The following is a 22,897-nucleotide window of genomic DNA, read 5'->3' as shown; positions in this document are numbered from 1 at the left end:
TTTTAATTAATTATTTCATTTTCTATTTTATTTACATATTTTAAACTGTTTAAAACAACTAGAATATTTAATTTTCTATAAATTTTTAACAGTAAAAAAAATTATTTAAAACTCTAACAAAACAATCTATAAATTTGAAACAGTTATAAAAAACTATTAAAAATGACAAAAACATTATCGTGATAAAATGTTAAAACTTAACATTTTCATGAAAACCCGCACAATCACAAACAAGAATGATAATTAAATTCTTATTAAGTTTTCTTATCTAAGTAATCTTATCAAATTCCCATGATATTTCTACCTATTGCTTTTTCATTCAATGTATTTTTTAATAAAAGTTAGCATTCACTTTTTTCATTCAATAAAATGAAGCAAAAGAAAAAAATGTGTCTAAATAATATAATCTTTTATGATCTAATACTTTTTTTGATTTTTGATTTAAGTTTTGCCAAGTAATAAGCAATATTAAACTTTTTCCGTAACGAGTCAGCGTTTTTTACGGCCATTTTATGTAAACCACGCCTGATTGGAGTATTGTGAATAACAAATAACATGTATGTACACTCACTCGTTGATTTAAGTTTTGCCAAGTAATAAGCAATATTAAACTTTTTCCGTAACGAGTCAGCGTTTTTTACGGCCATTTTATGTAAACCACGCCTGATTGGAGTATTGTGAATAACATGGTTAGATGATGAAACTGAAAATGGTTAGATGATGAAAAAAAAAATTATCGTTACATAAGTCACTGCAGTTTTATACTGTAAAAGAACACTAAATATTCGAGAATAGAGTATCAATCTTTTAAAATAAAAAAAGAATAATCACAAAAAAAAGGAAGATCGTGAAAAAAAAATTTTTAAGAAAAAACTAATCACGAAGGTGCGAAAAGTAATCACGATTCGCGATTGCGATATGCTTAATTCGAGCCCTGGATTGGTTGATTTTTTTTTTCTTTTATTTAAATATGTGCGCTCCATTTTGCCTATCTCTAAATCACTCAATGTATGTACACTCACTGTGCCTGTCCCTAAATGAGTTGATGCATTTAAATAATAAAAATCAATGTAACTTTTAATATACAACAATAATAATTACTTTCAATAAAAAAGTATTTTTTCAGTATTTGAAGAAAATTTTGATCATATATTTTTGATATATATATATATATATAGTAAAATCAAAAATAATTGTTTTGGTAGACTCAAAAAGCAAAAGTAGAGCAAATATTTATTAAAAGAATAATGAAATAATTAAATAATAAAATAATTACAATTAAATTAGAAACATGACTCAGATTTTCACATTTTATGCGATCATTAGACGTTACAAACAACCATAACGGCAAAAAAAATTATATACAAAAGTACAATACAGTGTTAGCTTAAATGACTTTAAAGTTGCAGATAACAATTTTGTTTTTGTGTCTGCATTTTGATACTAGTTCATTTTTCTTGTTCTATAGTTTTAAAAATGTTTTATAGTTTTAAAAATGTTCTATAGTTTTAAAAATGTTCTAAAAGTTTTAAAAATGACTTAATGATATGGCATTTTTTCAGTTAAAAAAAAATTACATAACTTTCCTCCAGTTTAAAAAATGGCTCCGCCATATCAATTATTTTCCACGAAAGAGTAGGATTTAAAAATTCCTTTTTTTTTGATTTCCAAGATTTATTTAGAAACTTCTGTAAAATTTGCTTTACTTTTGTATTGAAAGGAGTATTTATGTTTCTACAAACGATCTTTAAAGGTATACTCCATTAAACCAATATAATTAAAACCTTTATACTGTGGTGATGTTTTTACATACTTTAAAAAAAATTAATAAATTGTACAAATAGATGTTTTTCTTTTTCCAATGTATTAAGAAAAAACCCTAAATATTGCACAAACATTTTTAAAAAATTGATTAAAATAAAAAACTAATCATAATTCTAGTGTAAATAAAGAACTTATGTATGGAATAGGTATAAGTTACAGCGTAAAGAATAAGTGGAAATGATGTTTATCTAATGGGCTGATCCTTTTTAAAAACGCCTTTGAATAAACACAACTCTGAGGAGAAGTTTATTACCTAACCACTACACAAATTACGTTTATACTTTAGCATCAATTTTTTTAATATTCTTAGGCCCCATTTATGTATTTTATATTGTTTTATGAAAATAAAACATAAAAAACATAAAATAAAAAATCTTCTAATTGTTTTACTTATTGAAATAATTAAAAAAAATAATAATAATAATAATAATAATAATAATGGAAGAAAAAACTAAAAGATGCACCAAAAAAATGATTCAAGCTCCTTTTACATTGACAACTGAGAAAGAGAAAGCTTTCTTAAAACACGAATAATTAAATACATAAGAATTTCTGCAATTTTTTGGCAAATTTTTTAATATGGCAAAAATAAATTTTTGTAGCTAAAATAGAAATGTAATTCAAGTTTGAAATAAAATATAGTAAAAAATTTATTGCTATCTATCACATTTTGCCTATCATCACCTACTGCCATACACTTGAATCTATCATCACCTATTGCCATACACTTGAATCTATTTTTACTTTTTATTCTGCTAATTAAAAGAACTTTTAAATTTAAAAAACTTTAAAAATTTTTATTAACTGTAAAACAAAATAGAAGAGTAGATTAAAAATGAACAAGTTTTTAGACTTGGAGTTAAATCGGTTTGGAAATAAGTTTTTAGACTTAGAGTTGAAGCGGTTTGGAAATAAGTTTTTAGACTTGGAGTTGAGGCAGTTTGGAGGTGCTTTAACCACCAAAAAGGTTTTTATAAACAAACAAAGGTTTTTACAACAACCAAAGAGGTTTTTATAAACAATTTGAGAATTAGTTATAGAATCCACAAAAACACAATAATTATAGATCACATTAAAGGTTACATTGCCTTACCTTAACAATAGTTAGGTCATACTCAGCAACAGTTTCTACACGAATAAATACTTTTAAATCGCTTTCTTTAATTGAATTTAGTTTAGATTTAGTAGGAGAAGCAAATACTGCAACTGGAAACTGTCCACCAAATAGTTGGTTGTCAATTTGTAGTATTCCTAAAAGTATTATTCATATAATAACTGTATAAAGGTTTGTTTTTATGTTTATTTTAATAACTTTTATAAATATCATTACTAATTTAACCAAATAATGATAACTATTTTTATAAATAAATTATAAAAAAATAAAATTCTTGAAAATATTAGTAAAACAATAAGTAAAAAATTTTTTATTAAATTTATCATTTAGTAAATAATTTAATAATAATAAAAAGAGAAAATTTGAAATACAAAATACCAATTTTAATATCCAGAGTTTGAATAAAAGAAGAGAAATCATACAAAAACTCTATTTGTGAAAGTGATATAAAAAGAAGTTCTTCAGGGCCAAAATTAATCACTGATATTCCGAAACCTCCGACTAAGGACATAATAATCTACATGAAAAAAATTTATAAATAATAATCTACATAGAAAATATTAACAAATAATATAACTTTCAAAAAAATAGACTTTTATAATTTTTATAATACAACTTTTGGTTAAATAAGATGTACACACACGGAATTTAATTTTATGGTACAATGCTTGATATACCATAGAATCACCTATTACTATAGTATCACCTGTTTGACCCAAAATCAAAATTACTTTAAAATTAAATATGGAATTTCAAATTAACTCCAAGTTATCAATAAACAATGAATTTTATAAAATCAAAAAATTAAGTTTGAAAATGAATTGAAGAAATACCTCTGTAGATGGCTGCCTATTTACACTATAAAAATTGGAATGACTCTTTTCTACAACTTGCCAGGTATCATCATCAGCTTCTTGCTCAGAATCAATGATTTCAATAACTTGGGTAGGGCCATAAGTATGCACAGTAACTGAAAGTATACCAGATCCAGGTCGTAATTTCTGTCTTGTTATACAACATTTAGATAAAAGTTCTTCATGATCACCACGTGGTTTTGGCCCTAATATTGCAATAGATTTATTAGCAAGGCAACCATAAGGTTGAACAGCATTGCCCTGTAAGCAACACACCAACATATTTGACTCAAAAAACCAAGTTTGTGTGTTGTTTCTATTTTCATTACTTGGATTAAGAACAAGTCGCAGAAGCTTTAATCCTTCGTGGACAACTTCTTCAACATCTAATACTAAACAATTTGTTGTAAACTTTGTCTTATCTTTTGGAGATGAAACAAAATGAATCAATCTTCCTTCAGCTGACATTCTCCACAACTGTGACCGCTTGTGTTCAGCTTTCTCAGCAAGAACTACAAATCTGCCATCAATGACATCTAAAACCAAATTTTGTTTGTTTCCTCCATGTTTATGAATGGTGCAGCTAAAAGAAATCAAGTTTAAAAAAGTGACTTAAAATCAGTTTTCCAATTTTGTAATTCTTATTCAATATAGTCAAAATTATTTTACAAACATCACCTCCCATCTACCTATGATAGGGCTTGGCAACTAGTGGAAACTGCAACCAGTTACCCGGTTTTTTGTTCAGTTTCCTTGAAACTGAAAACCGGTCGTTAATTATATATTACTAAATAGATAAATAGTTCAAAGAATTCTTGTTTTTACAATCTAACAAGTAATGCGGAAAGCACAAATATAGTGAAAATATATATAGTTTTTAAAAGCACTTTGATAATGCATTTAGTTTTACTTATTTCAATATTTTTTTCTACAAATTGTTAATAGTTTTTGATGAATTTAGTTTTATTTAATTCAATATTTTTACGACCAATTATTAATAGATTACATATTGATAAAATCTTTCAACAATATTTAAATTTATAATATTAAATATTTATAATAACCAAAACAATCCAGAAAAAACAAGTACCACTAGCTTAAAGTATTTATTAACTTTTTTGTTGTTTTTGATATTTTTGTTTGTTGTTTTATTTCTTTTTTGTTTAATTTTATGTAATTATTGTTTAATTATTTTAATTTGAGAAAGTTAAAAACCTCAAAAATAATAATAAATAATTAAATTTGAGAAAGAAATAACAATCTCAAATTAAAATAATTAAACAACAAAAAACAATTTGTTGTTAACAAATTTGTTTTTGTAATTTTGTTAACAACAAATTTGTTCAAGATCTAACTTCAGTACATCAATTTTGTAGGTTTATTGGATTTATACAGCTATAATAAAAATCAACTTTTATAATAAAAAAATGGGTGTAAAACCGGTTACCCACTATTACAATTTAAACAAAAATGAAAACCAGTTTTTTGAAACTTTAAGGTTTTTGCTAAGCCCTAATCTATATCTCTTCCAAATAATCACTAAAATTCCTATCATCTATTCACATGTTTTCTCCCACAAATTCTCCAATCATCAATCCCTTCATCACCTTCCAGCTCAAAAAACTGTTTTTTGTACATACTCTAATTTTTAAAACAATTTTTAAAAACATAATATTTATTAATATAAACATAATATTTTATTTATTTGTTTGGTTTATTTCCTAACACACCACACCATATAATTTTTAACTGTTTTTTTACAATTTACTAAATATTTTTAGTGCACAAAATTCAAAACAAAAAAAAGTGTGAGGTAAAATTTAAATTTCTAAAATCAAAATTTATAAGTTTATATATTTTTATTTTATATACTAGTATATGTGTACACCAAAAAAAGTAAAAGCACATGAATATAAAAGTATTTTAAATTCTACATTCACCTCTGCAAGCCACTAAGAAACCATTATAATCACGATACACACCATTATTCTTACATCCCTATCTTCACCCTACAACTTCAATAAACCAAACTTAAACAAATGTCTTTGAAAGTAATGCGTTTAACTTATTTTTTCTGCATGGAAAAATAAGTTAAGCACAGTACTTTTAAAGACACGGTAGGTTCCAACAACTCACTTGAGAAAAAAGCACTCTACCACTACACCAATACCACCATAATATAATACAGAATAAGAATAAAACTAACTTAAATAACAATAAAATTTTTAAAAATTGTATAAACAAATATATATAATGATAAGTTATAAAAATGACAATGTTTAAGTAAATTTAAAAATTTATTTTTAAATTGTTCATGATCAAATTTGTAAGAGTATGAACCTAATCATGAAGAAATAATAATAAATCATAAACAAATATTATTACAATTATGAACAAATGTTAATGCAATTATGAACCAATATTAATACAAATATGAACAAAAAATATAAAAATTATTATAAGTTATAATAATTATAATAATCGTTATAAGTTATAAAATTAATAAGTTATAAAAAAATAATAAATCTATAAAATAAAATTAATCAAACAAAAAAAAACACTAACCCATTAAAGGTATGAGAGAAAGCAATGAATATAGCATTTTGGTAATATAACTTGTTTAAATTTCTTCCTGATTGTCTCAAATTGTAAGTTTCTGACGTTTCTTGATAAACGCTGAGTGTTAAAAGAGGTGGCATAAGTGGGTCATGTAAAACGTATGGCTTCGAGTCATGCGCTTTAATAAAAGAATGCAAGTTAATGTTGCTGAGGTGAGCCTGCCAATACATCAAAGTGACATCAGTTTTATTAACAATAATATAGGGAGATGGAAAGCGAGCACCATTAGATAATATACAACGATATGTTCCTGACTGTAAAGCAATATCAGCGTGTATTGTGTAGCTATACTGTTTTTTGGGGAAAAACAAATTCAAGTGATAAGATGTCTCAGTTGTCATTCCGAATCCTCCAGACCAGGCACAAACATCTTCATTCTCAATGCGCAAGCAAACTATTTGATCAAGGTCAGAACGAGGCCAATGAAAAATGCTCACTGCTCCTGGATAACATTGAATCATATCTGGATGAATTTCATTACTGTCATTTAATGTTAAATATTTCTGTGCCACTATAATAACCCATTCTGTTTGGTTATCAATTTGAAAACGAGGCACAAAAGAGACAATACGAGTTTTTGCAAAAACACTTTCCCCCCAAACCACATTTATACTAACATCAAATGTTTTTTCTGGTTTATCTCTACCACAGCGAACATATAAAGTACGATGGTCATAATCTTTTTCTAAGGAAAAAGGTTTACACCACAATGGTTGTGTACACAAGTCTGATTGATACTTTTTACCAACTCTCATTTGGCAATTATTTGGCTGATCCCTTTGGAAATAAGAAAACAGAAGTGGGGTTAAACTACGAGCCTCTTCATGTTCTTCAAATTGACCAGCAACTTCATCCTGATCCTCTTCTCTTTTAAACAAAAGTGGAATGCCAGTTTTGTTGATCAAGCAGTAAGGAGCTATTACAGATATCTAAAACAAAATAAATATTTTTCAAAACATGGAGTAAAAAGGTTCTAAGTAAATGTTATATTTGATTAATTTATTTTAAACAATACCTTAACTGTGTCACATTTACATGAAACTAAAACATTAAGCATAAGTAAACGCATTGAAGAATCATAAACACGAGCATATTGAATAAAGGTTACACCATCAATTGGTATTTTAATTGAATCAGATGTTTGAAAGTTTTCAAATGTAAATTCAACATCAATAGAGGAGCTTCTATCATTTATCTGAAAGGGGACAGTTTCTCCAGGTTTAATTAGTTCTTTTTTTGCTGTACCACGAAGCAAATAAAAAAGATCAAATGGCAGACAATTTTGCAACAATATATGATAAACCAAAGTGATCTGGTGTTGAGGTTGCTCATGAAATTCATTAGAAGAATTAGGCAAGCGAAAGCATGAAATTAATGCACAAAACCTAGTAAACAATTACAACAATTAAAAGAAAAAACAAAAATTTATGTTTAAGATACAAAAACTAAAACTACTAAAAGTTTAAAAATACAAAATACAATGAACCATGTTTATTAAGTACAAACAAAATAGGGATTGAGACTGAATTTAAATAATAGACCTAAAAATTTTTGGAAGTTCAGTTACAGTTAGACATTCATATAATGAACTTTTTTCATCACTAGTGAAAACAGATCGCCATGCTAAGCTCTCATAGCAGAACTGGTATTCATAATTTGATTCAAGTGGTCTACAATATATGTCTCCAGTTACCATTGGCAAGGGAACAGAATAACAAACTCCAGCATCCAGAGTTGTGAGGTTATATTGCTTGTGATTCAAAACTACCATTACTTCAACAGGTACAAAAAGTTTATTGTGAATAGTGAGAGCTGATTTGACAATTATCACTTTTTGTGAATTTACTAGCTGTATATCAAAAATCACATAGACTCCATAAACAATGCCCTAAAATTAAATATTAAAAATAAGTAAACTATGTATGTACATATATATATATATATATATATATATATATATATATATATATATATATATATATATATATATATATATATATATATGTACATATATATATGTGCATATATATATATATATATATATATATAAAATAATATATATATATATATATATATATATATATATATATATATATATATATATATATATATATATATATATATATATATATATATGTACATATATATATGTACATATATATATGTACTATATATATATATATATATATATATATATATATATATATATAAAAAATAATATATATATATATATATATATATATATATATATATATATATATATATATATATATATATATATATATATATATATATATATATATATATATATATATATATAATTAGTAAAAAACACTTATCTAACTTTTATAAGTGTTTTTTACTAATTAATTATTGCTCTGTTCTTTAAGAACATTGAGCACTCTATTTGTAAAATACACTAACATAATTTACATATATATATATATATATTATTTTAGTGAAATAAAAAACACTTATAAGTTTGAAATACAAGCTTCGAACTTACAAAGTTCATCATCAGTTTAAAATGACCAATATAAAATTTTTCAGTATATAGGTTACAAAGTAATTAAAAATCCATTAAACATTGCTGTTAAAAAAACTATTTTTAATACACAATTAGAATAAAAAATATAATACAAAGGAAATAATAAAAATACAATCTAATTTAAAGTTAACATTCATTACAAAACATATAGTACAATAAAGTTATTTTAGTTAACTGAATATTTTCATGTAAATTTTATATTGGTCATTTTAAACTGATGATGAACTTTGTAAGTTCGAAACATGTATTTCAAACTAAAAAGTGTTTTTTATTTCACTAAAATAATAATATCGTTTGTGCTCACCAGACCTTTCGGAATATATATATATATATATATATATATATATATATATATATATATATATATATATATATATATATATATATATATATATATATATATATATATAAATATATAAATATATAAATATATATATATATACACACACACACACACACACACACACACACACACACACACATACACACTCACACACATACATATCAGGGGCTATTCTAGGAAATTAATTTGGGTAGTGATACTCTCCCGACCTGGCATTATTTATATATAGAATTGTTATCTTTATCGTTTGTATTATTATTATTTTGATTATTATTACCATTAACTGGAGTTTTTATTATTATTTTTACCGATACTTATATTACTACATTATTTACAATGTTTTTACTGTATATTATTATAATCTACTTCTCTTTTATTGCTATATTTCAATTAAGTATATAAAAGTCTTTTATTCTAGATAGATGTATAAAAGTAATTTGAATTATGTCTAAAATTATCAAACTTCTTACTTAATTATTATTCCAAAAGTTTTTCGTTTAAGTATTGTACTGTTTTACGTTTTTTTGTTGTTGTTTATTTTTGTGTTTTTTTATGTTTTTTTTTTTTTTAGTTTGGTGTTTTAGTTTCTTATTATGGTGTTTACTTAAAATTAGTACTTATACTATATGTAAATATTCCATGAAATGTAAAATCTATTCCGAATACATTAATTTGATTTGATTTATTTAGTGAAAATATTGCAGAATGTAGGTGTTTTTTCACAAAAAACACCATATTTGCCATTAAAAAAAAAAGTTCTTTATTTTGAAATACGGTCGGCGCTGTCGTAAATGGTCTAGAACAGCCCCTATATATACACATATATATGTATACAAATATGTATATATACATAAATATGGAAATCAGCCAACATCACTCCGATTTTCAAAAAAGGAGACAAACAAATAGCTTCAAATTATTGACCAATCTCCCTCACATTTGTACCTTGCAAAATTATGGAACACATAACTAAAACAGTAATGATGAAACACCTTATCGATAACAATCATTTCAATTCGGCACAGCACGGCTTTGTTCCAAAAAATCATGCTCAACGAATTTAATAGAATCAATTGACATTTTCTCACAAGCGCTAAATGAAGGTAATGTAGCAGATGTTATATTCTTAGATTTTGCCAAAGCCTTTGATCTTGTCCATCATGACTCTCCTCTGCTTAAACTCAGTGCGTATGGAAGATCAGTTTCTTGCTTTGACTAAAATCTTTCTTCACAGGTCAAGGACAGAGAGTAGTCATAGGTTCCAACTTGTCAGAATGGAAAGAGTTAAAAAGTGGTGTCCCTCAAGGCTCTGTATTGGGCGTGCTGCTTTTCATTATACTTATCAACAACCTCCCCTATGCCATGACACACCATGTCAAACTCTTTGCAGACGACTGTAAACTAAGAGGAATTATCAAAAGTTGGAACGATCAAATGATGCTACAAAAAGATTTGAACAAAATTATTGATTGGTCAAAAAAATGGAAAATAAAGCTAAATTATGCGAAATGCAAATCGATGTAATCAGGAAATCACCAGCAACACCAAAAGTTCCTGTATATGATTATACAATATTTAACAACAATGGGTTTCTTTATTTGCTAGAAAAAACTGTTTCTGAATGAGATCTTGGTGTAAAAATTACAAATAACCTGAATTGGAAAGATCACTATAAACTTGTTTCAACCAGAGCAAACTTCGTGCTTGGGCCTCTAAGGCGGTCATTAAAAACATGGAATATAGAAACACTTTTAATAATTTATTTTTCCTTTGTCCATCCTTGTCTAGAGTATGCGTCCTCAGTTTGGAATCCTTACCACCAAATAGACATCAAACTAATTGAAAAGGTACAAAGACGAGTTACGAAGCTGGTTCCTGAACTAAAGAACATGACATATCAAGAGAGACTTACAAAAATTGGTTTAACAACATTAGAAGAAGAAAGACATAATAGAGGTGATGCAACTCAATATTTTAAAATGATAAATAATTTCAACATTATCAAACAACATTACCCAAACAAAATTGAAAGCCCAATCGATTTAGAAGAACCAGCAAGTGGAGTAAGGGGTTACCCTCATCGTATTTCTAAGCAAGTAACTAAGAACTGTACTCAAAGAGAAAATTTCTTTTCAAACAAAATTGTGCCTATCTGGAATTAGCTACCGATAAAAGTCGTCAACGCCTCATCAGTTAACTACTTTAAGAACCTTTATGACAAGCACTAAAAAGTACAACGGCTGCTATAACCAAGCAAACTAGTTTACTAGAATCTACTTCTAGTGCAGCCTAAACTTTATTATTATATTATTACATATATATATACATATATATACATATATATATGTATATATTATATACGTGTATATATATATATATATATATATGAATATATACATTATATACATTATATGTATATATTCATATTCACATATATATAAATTCATATATACACATATTTATATATATATATATGAATATATATATGTATATATATATATATATATATATATATATATATATATATATATATATATATATATATATATATATGTATATATGTATATATGTATATATGTATATATGTATATATGTATATATATATATATACATATATACATATATGTATATATATATATAAATATATATATATATATATATATATATATATATATATATATATATATATATATATATATATATATATATATATATATATATATATATTCCTATATGTTTAGGCCTCAGCGGGAGTAAATATGTAAATATGTAAAGAGCGGAGAAAAACTCTCATAACTCAAAACAAACAATAACACCTCAAAACAAACATAGCGAGCCATGCGAGCTGCTCATCTAATCACCTTCTCACAAGAGCTTATGCTTTTTGCATAAGCTATCTGTTTATTCATTTAAAAAAATTTATTATTAAACACACTATTTGATTTCATATTTGTTACAAGAATATTTGTTTGTAGCGTTAATGTTACAGGAATAAATACATATTATTTACTGCGCCGTGAAAAAGTTCAAAAAGTGAAAAATTTAGAGTTTAATAGTTTTATATTTATCAAATAGTATAATCTAATCAAAAACGTTTTTATTTAAATCAGCGCTTTTTTTATTTTATTTTATTTTTGCAACAACCATGTAAAAAAAAAAAAAAGAGAAAATGTTATACTTTTGAAAGATAAGATTTTGCCATAAATTGCTCCTGTAAACCATTTTAGGGGAGCATGGACAAGAGTTTAAGCTCTCGTTTCCCACCGAGGCCTGTATGTGTGTGCATATATATATATATATATATATATATATATATATATATATATATATATATATATATATATATATATACATATATATATATATATATTAGGGATATGACTTTTTAATTTTTTTTCAAATAAAATGTTTCCTGTATCATAAATCGATAAACTTTTACCTAAAATCATGAAAAAAGGCCCAAATAGCTTTCTGCAACAAAAAAAGGTCACCCCCAAAATAAAAATTTGATTTACCATTTTTATACATTCATTTTTGACCGATGTTTTAATCTTAAGCTTAATTCTCAGCTTAATTCTATTTATTTCATTATTTTGTTATGAATTTATAAATATAACGCCACACGTTACCATGGCAACGAAACGGCCGTGTGCCGGCAAATACTTGGAATTGTTATGTGATGACGTCATTGTGTTACCACGGTGATATAGACGACTGTAACAGACTGTAGAAGATTATAGAACTTAGTAGAACATTCTGGAAGCTCTAAATAATTATATAAGCGAGCTGCTGTCAGAGCTCAGTGTTGATAATGTGAATAGTTCTATGAAGTACTCTGCGTGTAACTGAGCTAATAAGGAACTACTGTAGCGAACTAAAGACGCTGTAAGTGTACGAAGTATAAGTAGTTGTAGCATTATCGTTAGGATACGGACTGGATTATCGAACTGTTATCAACATTGACTGGATTATCGAACTATAATTGGATTACTATACAGTTAAAGTATTTTATTAATTAAACGACTTTATTAAACGGATATTTACGCTCAGCTATCCGTAAAGTCGTAACAATATTATATGATGTCTCACAAGAAAAGTCATACCACAGTAACAAAGAACAAGAAGACTTGGACTAAAAATTTGGTGAGATTTCAAGAGTCACACAGAAGAAGAGGAAGCGTGGCTGTAGAAGAACATTCACTCGATGAAAAATCCAGAATACCACTTCAATTGCAGATCGTAGGAAGATACCAGTTTCTCGGAGCATATGTTAAAGGAAGAAAAGAACGAATAGACCAAATTTCTAAGGAAATTACAAAATTGTGGGACAATAAACTGAATTTTCCACGTGTGTCTGATCAAGTGATAAGAGCAAAGCTTATGAAGGTGCTGAAGGTCTATGATGAATGTGTCAAGCGTGGAAAATATGATGTTCTCAATGCATTATTTGACATCACGAAAGTGAATGGCCAGTGGTTATCCTCGGAAGATAAACGTCTATACCACCTACAAAAAGAAAGTAAAGGACAGGTGGGGTACTCAACAGGACAAGTGGCAAGTAAAGAAACCATTCACCCTTCCAAGAGAAGGAAAGTCCAGTCTGGAACAGCAATACCTTCCACATCACAAGTCCTGTCTACCACAGACAGTGGTACTGAATCTGAAAACTGCAAAAGTAAGAGTGAAGATGATGAAGACGACGACGGTGATAAAGACGATGATGAGGACACTCAGAAAAAAACTAGAAAGCACTACAAAAGTAAATTTGCTGTAAGTATGGTTACATCAAGTGGAGTTTCCACAAAGAAAGCTGCTAAAATATGCAATGTATTATCACAACAAGGTATTGATATTCCAACTCCAAGTCAATCAGCAATTTACAAGTCCATATTCAAAGAGGCAGGTAAATTAAAAAAAAAAATGATACAACAACTTAAAATGGAACAGTGGTCCTTACACTTTGACGGCAAACGAATAGATGATAAGGAATATCAGGTAGTTGTACTTCAGAATGAAAGAACTGACGTGAAACTTGATGCACTGCGTTTAAAAGATGGCAAAGCTGAAACTGTTGCTGAAAAAATTGCCAAACTTATTGATGAATACAATTTGTGGAATTCAATTAAGATGATCATTACTGATACAACAAACGTCAATACTGGGAAGAGAAATGGAGTTGTTGTGAAGTTGCAACGTATGTTTAAATTAAAGGGTGTCACAATACCACAATTTATCGGTTGTCAGCATCACGTACTAGACAGGATTCTCCGTCTGGTGATGGACGAAGAACTTGGGGGTGATACCAAATCTCCAAACATTGAATACCCATTTGTGTCTGAACTGTTGAATAAGTATGATGAACTGAAGGATAAGTTTGTGAATGGAACTGTAGAAATTCTTGATAAATCAGGGTGGAGAGACGATATGAAGTTTTTGTACCATTTAACAAGAGTGTTTAGGTTCTATGAAGAACAAAGAAACTTCCCTCTGATTCACTTTCAGAACATTCCTAATATGAGCAATGCCAGATGGAACTCAAGAGCCATTCTCGCCATTCTGGCGTTCATTCTTATGCCTGAAGCGAGAAAGAATTTGGAGAAGGTTTGCAGGTTCATTTCATATGAGTGGGCAGAACATTGGTTTAGTAATCAAAAGTACAATGACAATGACTTCAAGAATTTATCTGATGTATTGAAGCCTTACAAAAAGGCATTGCAGTCATTCAAAAATCACTGGAAGAAAGAGCCATCCGTCATCGACATACCACGAAGTAATCAGATAGCTGAACGTGCAATCAAGGTGATGCAAGACCTGTATGCTTCCTGCAGAAAGAAAGACAAACTGCAACTTCGATTCATTCTAAGTAATAAGCGCTAGACTCTTTATGAAACGTGAGCATCATGTGACCCATGTACTAAACACAGTAGGCCTATAGACACAGACAGTTATGTATATTGTTGTACTAGACGCTTTGATACTGTTAATTTTGTAATACTTGTATAATTATATATCACATAATGTTTTTTGTTATATCACAGTACATGTTGCATAAATAAATAAAATAACAACAGGAGTATGACTCTTACAACATCTTCAGCCTTTAATATTCATTTACTGTACAAAAGTGTACCTATTGAAAATTCGATTTTTTGGTTTTGGGGTGACCTTTTTTCAAAATATGTCAAAATGAAACATCTATTCGTTCTTTTTACATAAAAGTTCATTGAATTACGATACAGGCCTAGTAGGTTGCAAAAAAGTCATATCCCTAATATATATATATATATATATATATATATATATATATATATATATATATATATATATATATATATATGTATGTATGTATATGTGTTTATATTTATATTTATATGTGTATGCATATATATGTATGTAAATATATATATATGTGTGTGTGTGTGTGTGTGTGTGTGTATATATATATATATATATATATATATATATATATATATATATATATATATATATATATATATATTCATACATACATACATACATACATACATACATACATATATATATATATATATGTATGTATGTGTATATATATGTGTGTGTGTGTATGTATATATATATATATATATATATATATATATATATATATATATATATATATATATATATATATATATATATATATATATATATATACACATACATACATACATACATAAAATTAGGGATTGCATTTCAAAATTCGAAATTTGAGAATTCCAGAATTTGTTTTCATAATATAGTTTCAAATTCCGAAAATTTTTCCAGTGAATTCCGAAATTAAAATTCATTTTTTTGTGCTCTTTTCAACTTTTAAATTGTGTTTTTGTTTCTGCACATATAAATATTCTACATTCTAATTCTATAAGAAGAAATAAAGAAAATAATTGTAAATTACATTTATCCTGCATTATACAAGTAGACATAGAGAAAACATTCCTAAATTGCAGTTAACCGTTTCATGTCATCATTTTATAGCCACATGTATTAATATTCTTATATTTGGTATAACCTTGTGTTTGTATCTTATATTTTACAATTTTCAACAGTGTTGAGATTTGCTTATTGGAGTGCGGTGTGTATTGAATTATTTGGATCGATATTTTTAAATAGGCTTTTTTTCAGGTAAGCAAATAATAGCAGGAATAATAGCAGTTTTAATTTAACAACATTTGATAACTATTTAATTTTAATTTTCTTTTGTTTAACAAGTTGAATAATTATCAACAGTACATCCTAAAGTCTTCAAAGAAAAGTTATTTGGAATACACAAAGCAATGTAAAAATCAAAATTCTTTTTGGATTAATTTAAGAGGATCAAAAAAACTAACACCAAAATGTAAAATATGCTATGAAATAGTAAAAACCGCTGGTTCAATGACAACACCGCAGCACTTGCATTTAAGAACAATACACAATATTTATGTATTAACACGGGATGTCGTGCAAGCTGAAGGTCCAGAAAGCAGCGCATCAAAAATGACAATTACAAACTATTTATTCAACAAAAAAGATCAATCACTTTCTGCAATCGTATCACGAATGTGTGCCTTAGATATTATTAGATATAATCAAAGTTTTCTGTACGTCTATCAATTTGAGAAATTTTTTTTTGATTTAAGGATTTGATTTGAGGCGCTCGAGATTATGTTTTACTAAAATCACGTAACTCGATTTGCAAAATGCTATTAGAATACACACAAAAAATGCATGCTAAAATGATGCAGGATTTTATAAATTTAAAAGAAGATGGAACAAGATTTTGCTTAACTCTAGATGAATGGACATCTTTAAGAAACCAATGTTATTTAAATGTGAATGTCCATGGCAAGAAACAGTTTTGGAGTTTAGGTTTAGTACCTGTAAGTGACTTCGATGAATCGGATGAGGAATACATTGAAGATAAAAATTTTGGCTTGATTGAATAAACTTGTAACGAAGGTGAGTTTGTTGAGACTGAAGAATTTGGATTTAGTATTTAAAAAAAGTTCGTTCGATTGTAAAGAAATTTTGTTTTTCGAGAACATCAAATGATATTCTTATGAAACTTATTATGGACACTAGAACTAGATGGAATAGCTTAGTCAAAATGTTTGAAAGGTTTAACGAGCTAATAAGCTGTGTTAGAAAAGCATTGTTTGACATTGCATCTGATATCGTTATTGTAGATGCTGAAATTTTGCCAATTGAAAGCATTATCTCTGCACTTCTCCCAGTGAAGCTTACTGTTGAAGCCCTTTGTTGAGAAGATGCTTTCTGCTGATTTATCATTTTCTTTTATGCTTGAGAATTTTGGATCTGATGAACTTTCACTAAAATTAAAGAAATTAGTAGACCAAATAAGCCAAAGACAAACTAATGTGTCTGGAACTCTTCAATATTTAAACAATCGCAGAAAAAGTGAGATTCACGCATCTTTTACTAGACCATTGAAAAAAATAATAGCCAAAGCGAGCAGTCAGAAGCTGACGATGTGATAGAAATGATGTTGGAAGAACAAACTAAGCCCTTAACATTAATCCAAAAGTTGGAGAACAAAATTCAATTAAATTTATTGTCCAACATAACGTCTAAATCAACTCAACAAATAATAAATAGGAGCTTAATTTCAAAAATTAAATCTGAAATTAAATTCTTTGAAGAGAGGGGCGTTCGTAGCAAAATATTAGAGTTTGTCTTCTCATATTTGATTTTGACTCTGCCATTGAGCGTGGAGTCTGAGCGAGCCTTTTCAATTGCTGGTAACTTTTGTACAAAAGTTCAAACGAGACTTGGAGACGCAGCTTTAAGTGATCTCTGCTTTCTCACAACATATTTTAGGCAAATAAAACAATAATTTTATATTTTTATTTTTTAAATGATATACCATATTTAAATGTTTCTGTACTAATTGAATTTGGTATAATTTTATGTTCCATTTTTATTTTTAAAGAAAAAAATTTTTTATGCAATAAATAAAAATGAATTATCTCAAATAAGTTATTTTTTGTTATTTTTATAGATATAAAAAAATTTAATTTCTTCGGAATTCGATCGAATTCCGAAAAAATTTAATTTCGAATTTCGAACTCCAATTATTTACAACATTTATTTTAATAAATATAGTAAATGTTGTAAAAAATACCCCATTGAAAAAGATGGTGGAAATTTCCAAATTAAACCCTCTTCCATGGTGCTCTGTGTTTGTCACATATGAGGTCTTTTTGGAGCAAAAGACCTTAATACCCAGTAAAAAAAGTAAATCTCAAAACAAATGGATTGACAAAACAAATTGTCAAGACCTTTTAGGTATAAAAACAATTTAATTAATAGTTTAGTAAAAAAAATTTATCATTGGCAAAGAAAGAGACCAGAGATCATTTAAACACTGTGTAATTTAAATAAATAATTTAGATAAATTACTTCAAATAAACAAATTTATTTACCATACTTAATATAATAAAAACAATATAAAATCATTAAATAAATATATTACTATAAAATAAGAAAGTACTAATTAAAATAAAAGTTATTAATAATTTAAAACTTAAATTTCTAAATTTAAAATGTCTTCTATACTACATTGTTAGCAATAACAATATAAAACAAATTATACAATATTTTTACAAGAACAAATTTCAAAAACTATTGTATTTTAAGTATGGTAGACAATTTAAACTTGCAAAACAAACTTGCAAAAAAATATATGCATATATATACCTGATTGTTGTCATTTGTCAAATCTTTTCTAAAAAACATGCCGACTCTATCAACAGTAATCGGTTCTAATGGTGCCATACCAGCAATCTAAACAATAATTAAACCATTGTATGGACTCATGCATGCATTAATCATAAAACAGGTTTATATATAAGGTGAAACGTATTGGCGGGTCATGATAAATAGTTCTTGTTTTTAAAGACTTTCAATTGAAGTTTAGCTCAAGTTATTTTTACTTCAGGTTTTTTTGAACCACTCTTTCCAGTTGATAACTGAGATAATTTTATGAGATAAACTGTTAAACAGAAATTAAAAATCTTGTCTTTATTTTGTTGACTCTTTTTTTAAAACTGACTTTTCTAAATATTAAAAAAAAAATTTAATTTTTTTAAATATTTTCTAAACATTTATATTCTAAATATTTATAGGAAGTTGTAGACTATATATTTATGTTAGAATGCCAAAATTTATTTTAATGAAATTTGACATTTTATTAAAAGTGATTCTAGAGGTGTTTTTTAAAGAGTAGTTTCGTTGTAGTTCTTGCATCACATGGTGTATGCCTTAAACCAAAGTTTTTTTAATTTAGAGGTTCGGTCTTTTTTAGGTTAGAGGTTAACTGCAACAAATTGGCACAAATATGCTAAAATTCAGACAACTCAATGTTAATTGTGGAAAAATGTTTAAATTATAAAAATTTGTCAGAACATTGACTTATAAAATTAAAATAATCTAATATTAAAAAAAACCAAATTAAATGTTTGGTTTTAAAATGAACTTATAAAAAGCAAAACTTCACTCAGAAAATAGGAGAAAGTTAAGCCTATTAGTAAAGCTATAAAGACTTTACGATTTAATGGTCATCATCAATTTAAAAAAAAATGAAATAAGAAAACCACTGCTAAAAACAAGATATTGGAAGTAGTAGTAACTAAGTTGTAAGAAGTACTAAACTTTATCTTTTTAAATTCATTAGATTAACTAACCCATTAGATTGACATTACAAAAACTTGCAACACATGGCAACACATTTTCTATCAAAGTGTACAGAGACTAATCACCCTTGTATAAAGCAGATACCACCTTGCGCTTGAAAGTAAATTTATTAACTTCCAGAGTGTGCTAAATTAGGAATAATAAAGAAGTTAAATAAATGTTAGAAGTTACAGAACACATATGCTGATGAAAATACGGCACACATATACTGATGAAAATACAAAACACATATGCTGATGAAAATACAGAAAAAATATGCTGATGTTAAAAAAAGATCACACTAAATAAATTCGAGAGCGATAAAAACTTGATAAACATCCTGTAATTAAAATTGTAAACCAACTCTTTACTACTCGACTCCAATAGCGACATGCTTGGCCTGGACATTTACATTTGCAAGAATTTACCCATTTGTCAGGAAACTAGGTTTTGAATCCCACAAACTATTCTTTTATATGCTTTCAATTAGCACCACTTCACTTTATCACTTTTCTCTTTGTTCTATATTGCTCTCCTTCATCTTAAAACTGCACTCTTTTCGATGTTATTTCTGATCATATTGACCAAGCCCTTTCTCTTTATCCTTCAGCCAATATCATTGTTATTGATGACTTTAACACTAATCACACTGAATGGCTTGGCTCTCAAACACAAATAGTCAACTTTCCAAATCACTTTTCAGACAATCCAATTCATTTACCTTCTCTACTTGACTTATGGTTTGTTTCTGATCCTAGTCAGTGCTTAGTTTCTCATCATTCACCCTTAGGTGCTTCTGATCATGGTTTGATCTCTCTAAAACTATAATCTCATTCTTCTTTACCATAAAAATCCCCTAATCATTGTACCTCTTACAACTACCTTAAAACTGACTAGGACTCTTTTTGTGATTTTCTTTGTGATGGCCATTGGGTTGAAATCCTTTGTCTTCCTGCTGACAAATGTGCTTTTTACATTGAATCTTTTATTCCCTCTTGACAATTCAAGCCAAACTCTTCTCCACGGTTTTCCTCGCATTGTGCTACTGCAATTTCCTATCATAACCATTACATTCACAGCTATCAGCAAAATAATTCTGCAGAAAAAACGGACGTCTATTTACAACTGCTAGAAACTATTGTTAAATGGTTTGTCTAATGAAAAAGCTCGCTATTCTCAGGTCACGAAATCTCGTATTTTATCTCAAAAGTTAGGCTCTTCTGACTACAGGAGAATCTTTAACAGTATCTATAATAAGGGCAAATCTGTTATTCTACCTCTCTTAAATTGCTCAGATTTTTTCACCTCACCTAAAGACAAGGCTGAATTGTTTGCTAAGAACTTCTCTTCAATATTATCTCTTGATTCCACTAGCCCCGTTCAACCTGATGTAGCCAACAAACAGGTTAGTCCATTGCCTGACATACGTATTACTCCAGCTTCTGTATCTAAAGTCATTTCCTGCTTGGAATCTTCTACAGCTTGTGGTCTGGACAACATATCTGTTATAATCTTGCAGAAGTGTTCTCTGGAGCTGTCTATACTTTCAAAACTATTTAACAAGTGCTTATTAGAGTCTTGTTTTCCATCCTGCTTGGAAAATGGCATATGTTATCCCTATTTTTAAAAATTCTGGAGAGCATTCTGACTTGTCTAACTACTGTCCCATTAGTCTTCTTCCTATCATAAGCAAGGTTTCTGAGTCTTTTATTAACAATCTCTCATCTTGAAACTAATAACATACTTTCAGATCATTTTGATCTTCTCACTCTACTGCTGATTTGTTAACGGTAATAACTGATAGTTTTATTGTGAATTAGATAGATGTGGAGAGACTAAGGCTATTGCTCTCAACATTTCTAAAGTCTTTGGCATGCTGGTTCTCTCCATAAGCTTTTTCTAACAGTGTATCAGGTAACATCTTTAAGATTATTGAATTCTTCCTTATTAAACATAGTATAAATGCTGTCCTCAATGGACAGCAGTTTTTTTCATATCCTGTAATTTCAGGGGTTCTTCATGATTCTATAATATTATTTATTCTTGATAAGAAGCCAACACTCTCTGATTGCTTGAAGGGGGCATTTGAGTTTGAAAAGCTCTGCTTCTACTACAGCATGGGGCTCCCAGTGGCTGGTGAACTTTAACTCAGATAAAACGCTATTTTTTTCAGCTAATTTTCAATGCAATGATCTAGATCTTCCTTTATTTATAAACAGTAATGTACTCAATGAGCCATCTACTCTTAATCTTCTATGATTAACTCTTACTTTCGATCTTTCTTGGAAACCATATACAAATTGATTGTAAAATTAGCATCTACTAAGGTTGCATCTATTTATTATGCTCGCCACTTTCTTACTCAGGATTCTATTTTTTATCTCTATAAATCTCAAATTCATCCTTGTATGGAATACTGTTGCCATATCTGGGGCTGTTCTTCCGATGATGCCCATTTTCTTTTAGATAAGGTGCAAAAGCAGATTGTAAACATAGTTGACCCTGCTCATGTAGCCAACTTTTAACCACCATTATCTTGCAGCCAATCTTTATCCACCAGATAGCACAAGAGCTAGCTGCTCTTGTGCCATCTACTAAAATTTATTCTTGTGTTACTCATCATTCAATTTAGTCTCATCTTTTTACTGTGACTGTTCCTAAGTGCTCCAAAAATTCTAAACCTTTAGACAAAACGATATTTTAACTTTGTTTAAATTTAATTTGGAAAGATTGAGTAGATCCCAGCCTACATAATGTTATGAAGACCCTCAGTTTACATAACATTATCAGAAACAAATATGTTAGTATTAGAGGTGGGCCAATTCCAATTCCACCAATTCTCAAGGAATCGGAAGAACCGCAATTCTCTTCTTTTTTAACAAGTTTAACAACTCTGATTTCTTTAA

The 22,897-nt window shown here is 27.7% G+C and overlaps 1 protein-coding gene across 5 annotated transcripts in view; it reads right to left on the bottom strand.

The window, feature by feature from the left end:
• LOC100208931 (intermembrane lipid transfer protein VPS13D) overlaps positions 1-22,897 on the bottom strand; it is a 241,165-nt gene that overhangs the window by 15,779 nt on the left and 202,489 nt on the right. For all 5 annotated transcript variants that reach the window (XM_065788385.1, XM_065788387.1, XM_065788389.1 and 2 more), the window contains 7 exons: positions 19,017-19,103; positions 7,953-8,299; positions 7,427-7,796; positions 6,358-7,340; positions 3,772-4,375; positions 3,317-3,455; positions 2,918-3,075 (listed from right to left, as the gene is read on the bottom strand). In XM_065788385.1, the coding sequence (XP_065644457.1) occupies positions 2,918-3,075; positions 3,317-3,455; positions 3,772-4,375; positions 6,358-7,340; positions 7,427-7,796; positions 7,953-8,299; positions 19,017-19,103 (2,688 nt within the window). The remainder of the gene's footprint in view (positions 1-2,917; positions 3,076-3,316; positions 3,456-3,771; positions 4,376-6,357; positions 7,341-7,426; positions 7,797-7,952; positions 8,300-19,016; positions 19,104-22,897) is intronic.

This window comes from Hydra vulgaris, chromosome 01 (genome assembly GCF_038396675.1).
Source record: "Hydra vulgaris chromosome 01, alternate assembly HydraT2T_AEP".
NCBI lineage: Eukaryota > Metazoa > Cnidaria > Hydrozoa > Anthoathecata > Hydridae > Hydra > Hydra vulgaris.
The sequence above is the reverse complement of the archived record's forward strand: the minus strand, read 5'-3'. Positions and strand labels throughout refer to the sequence as shown.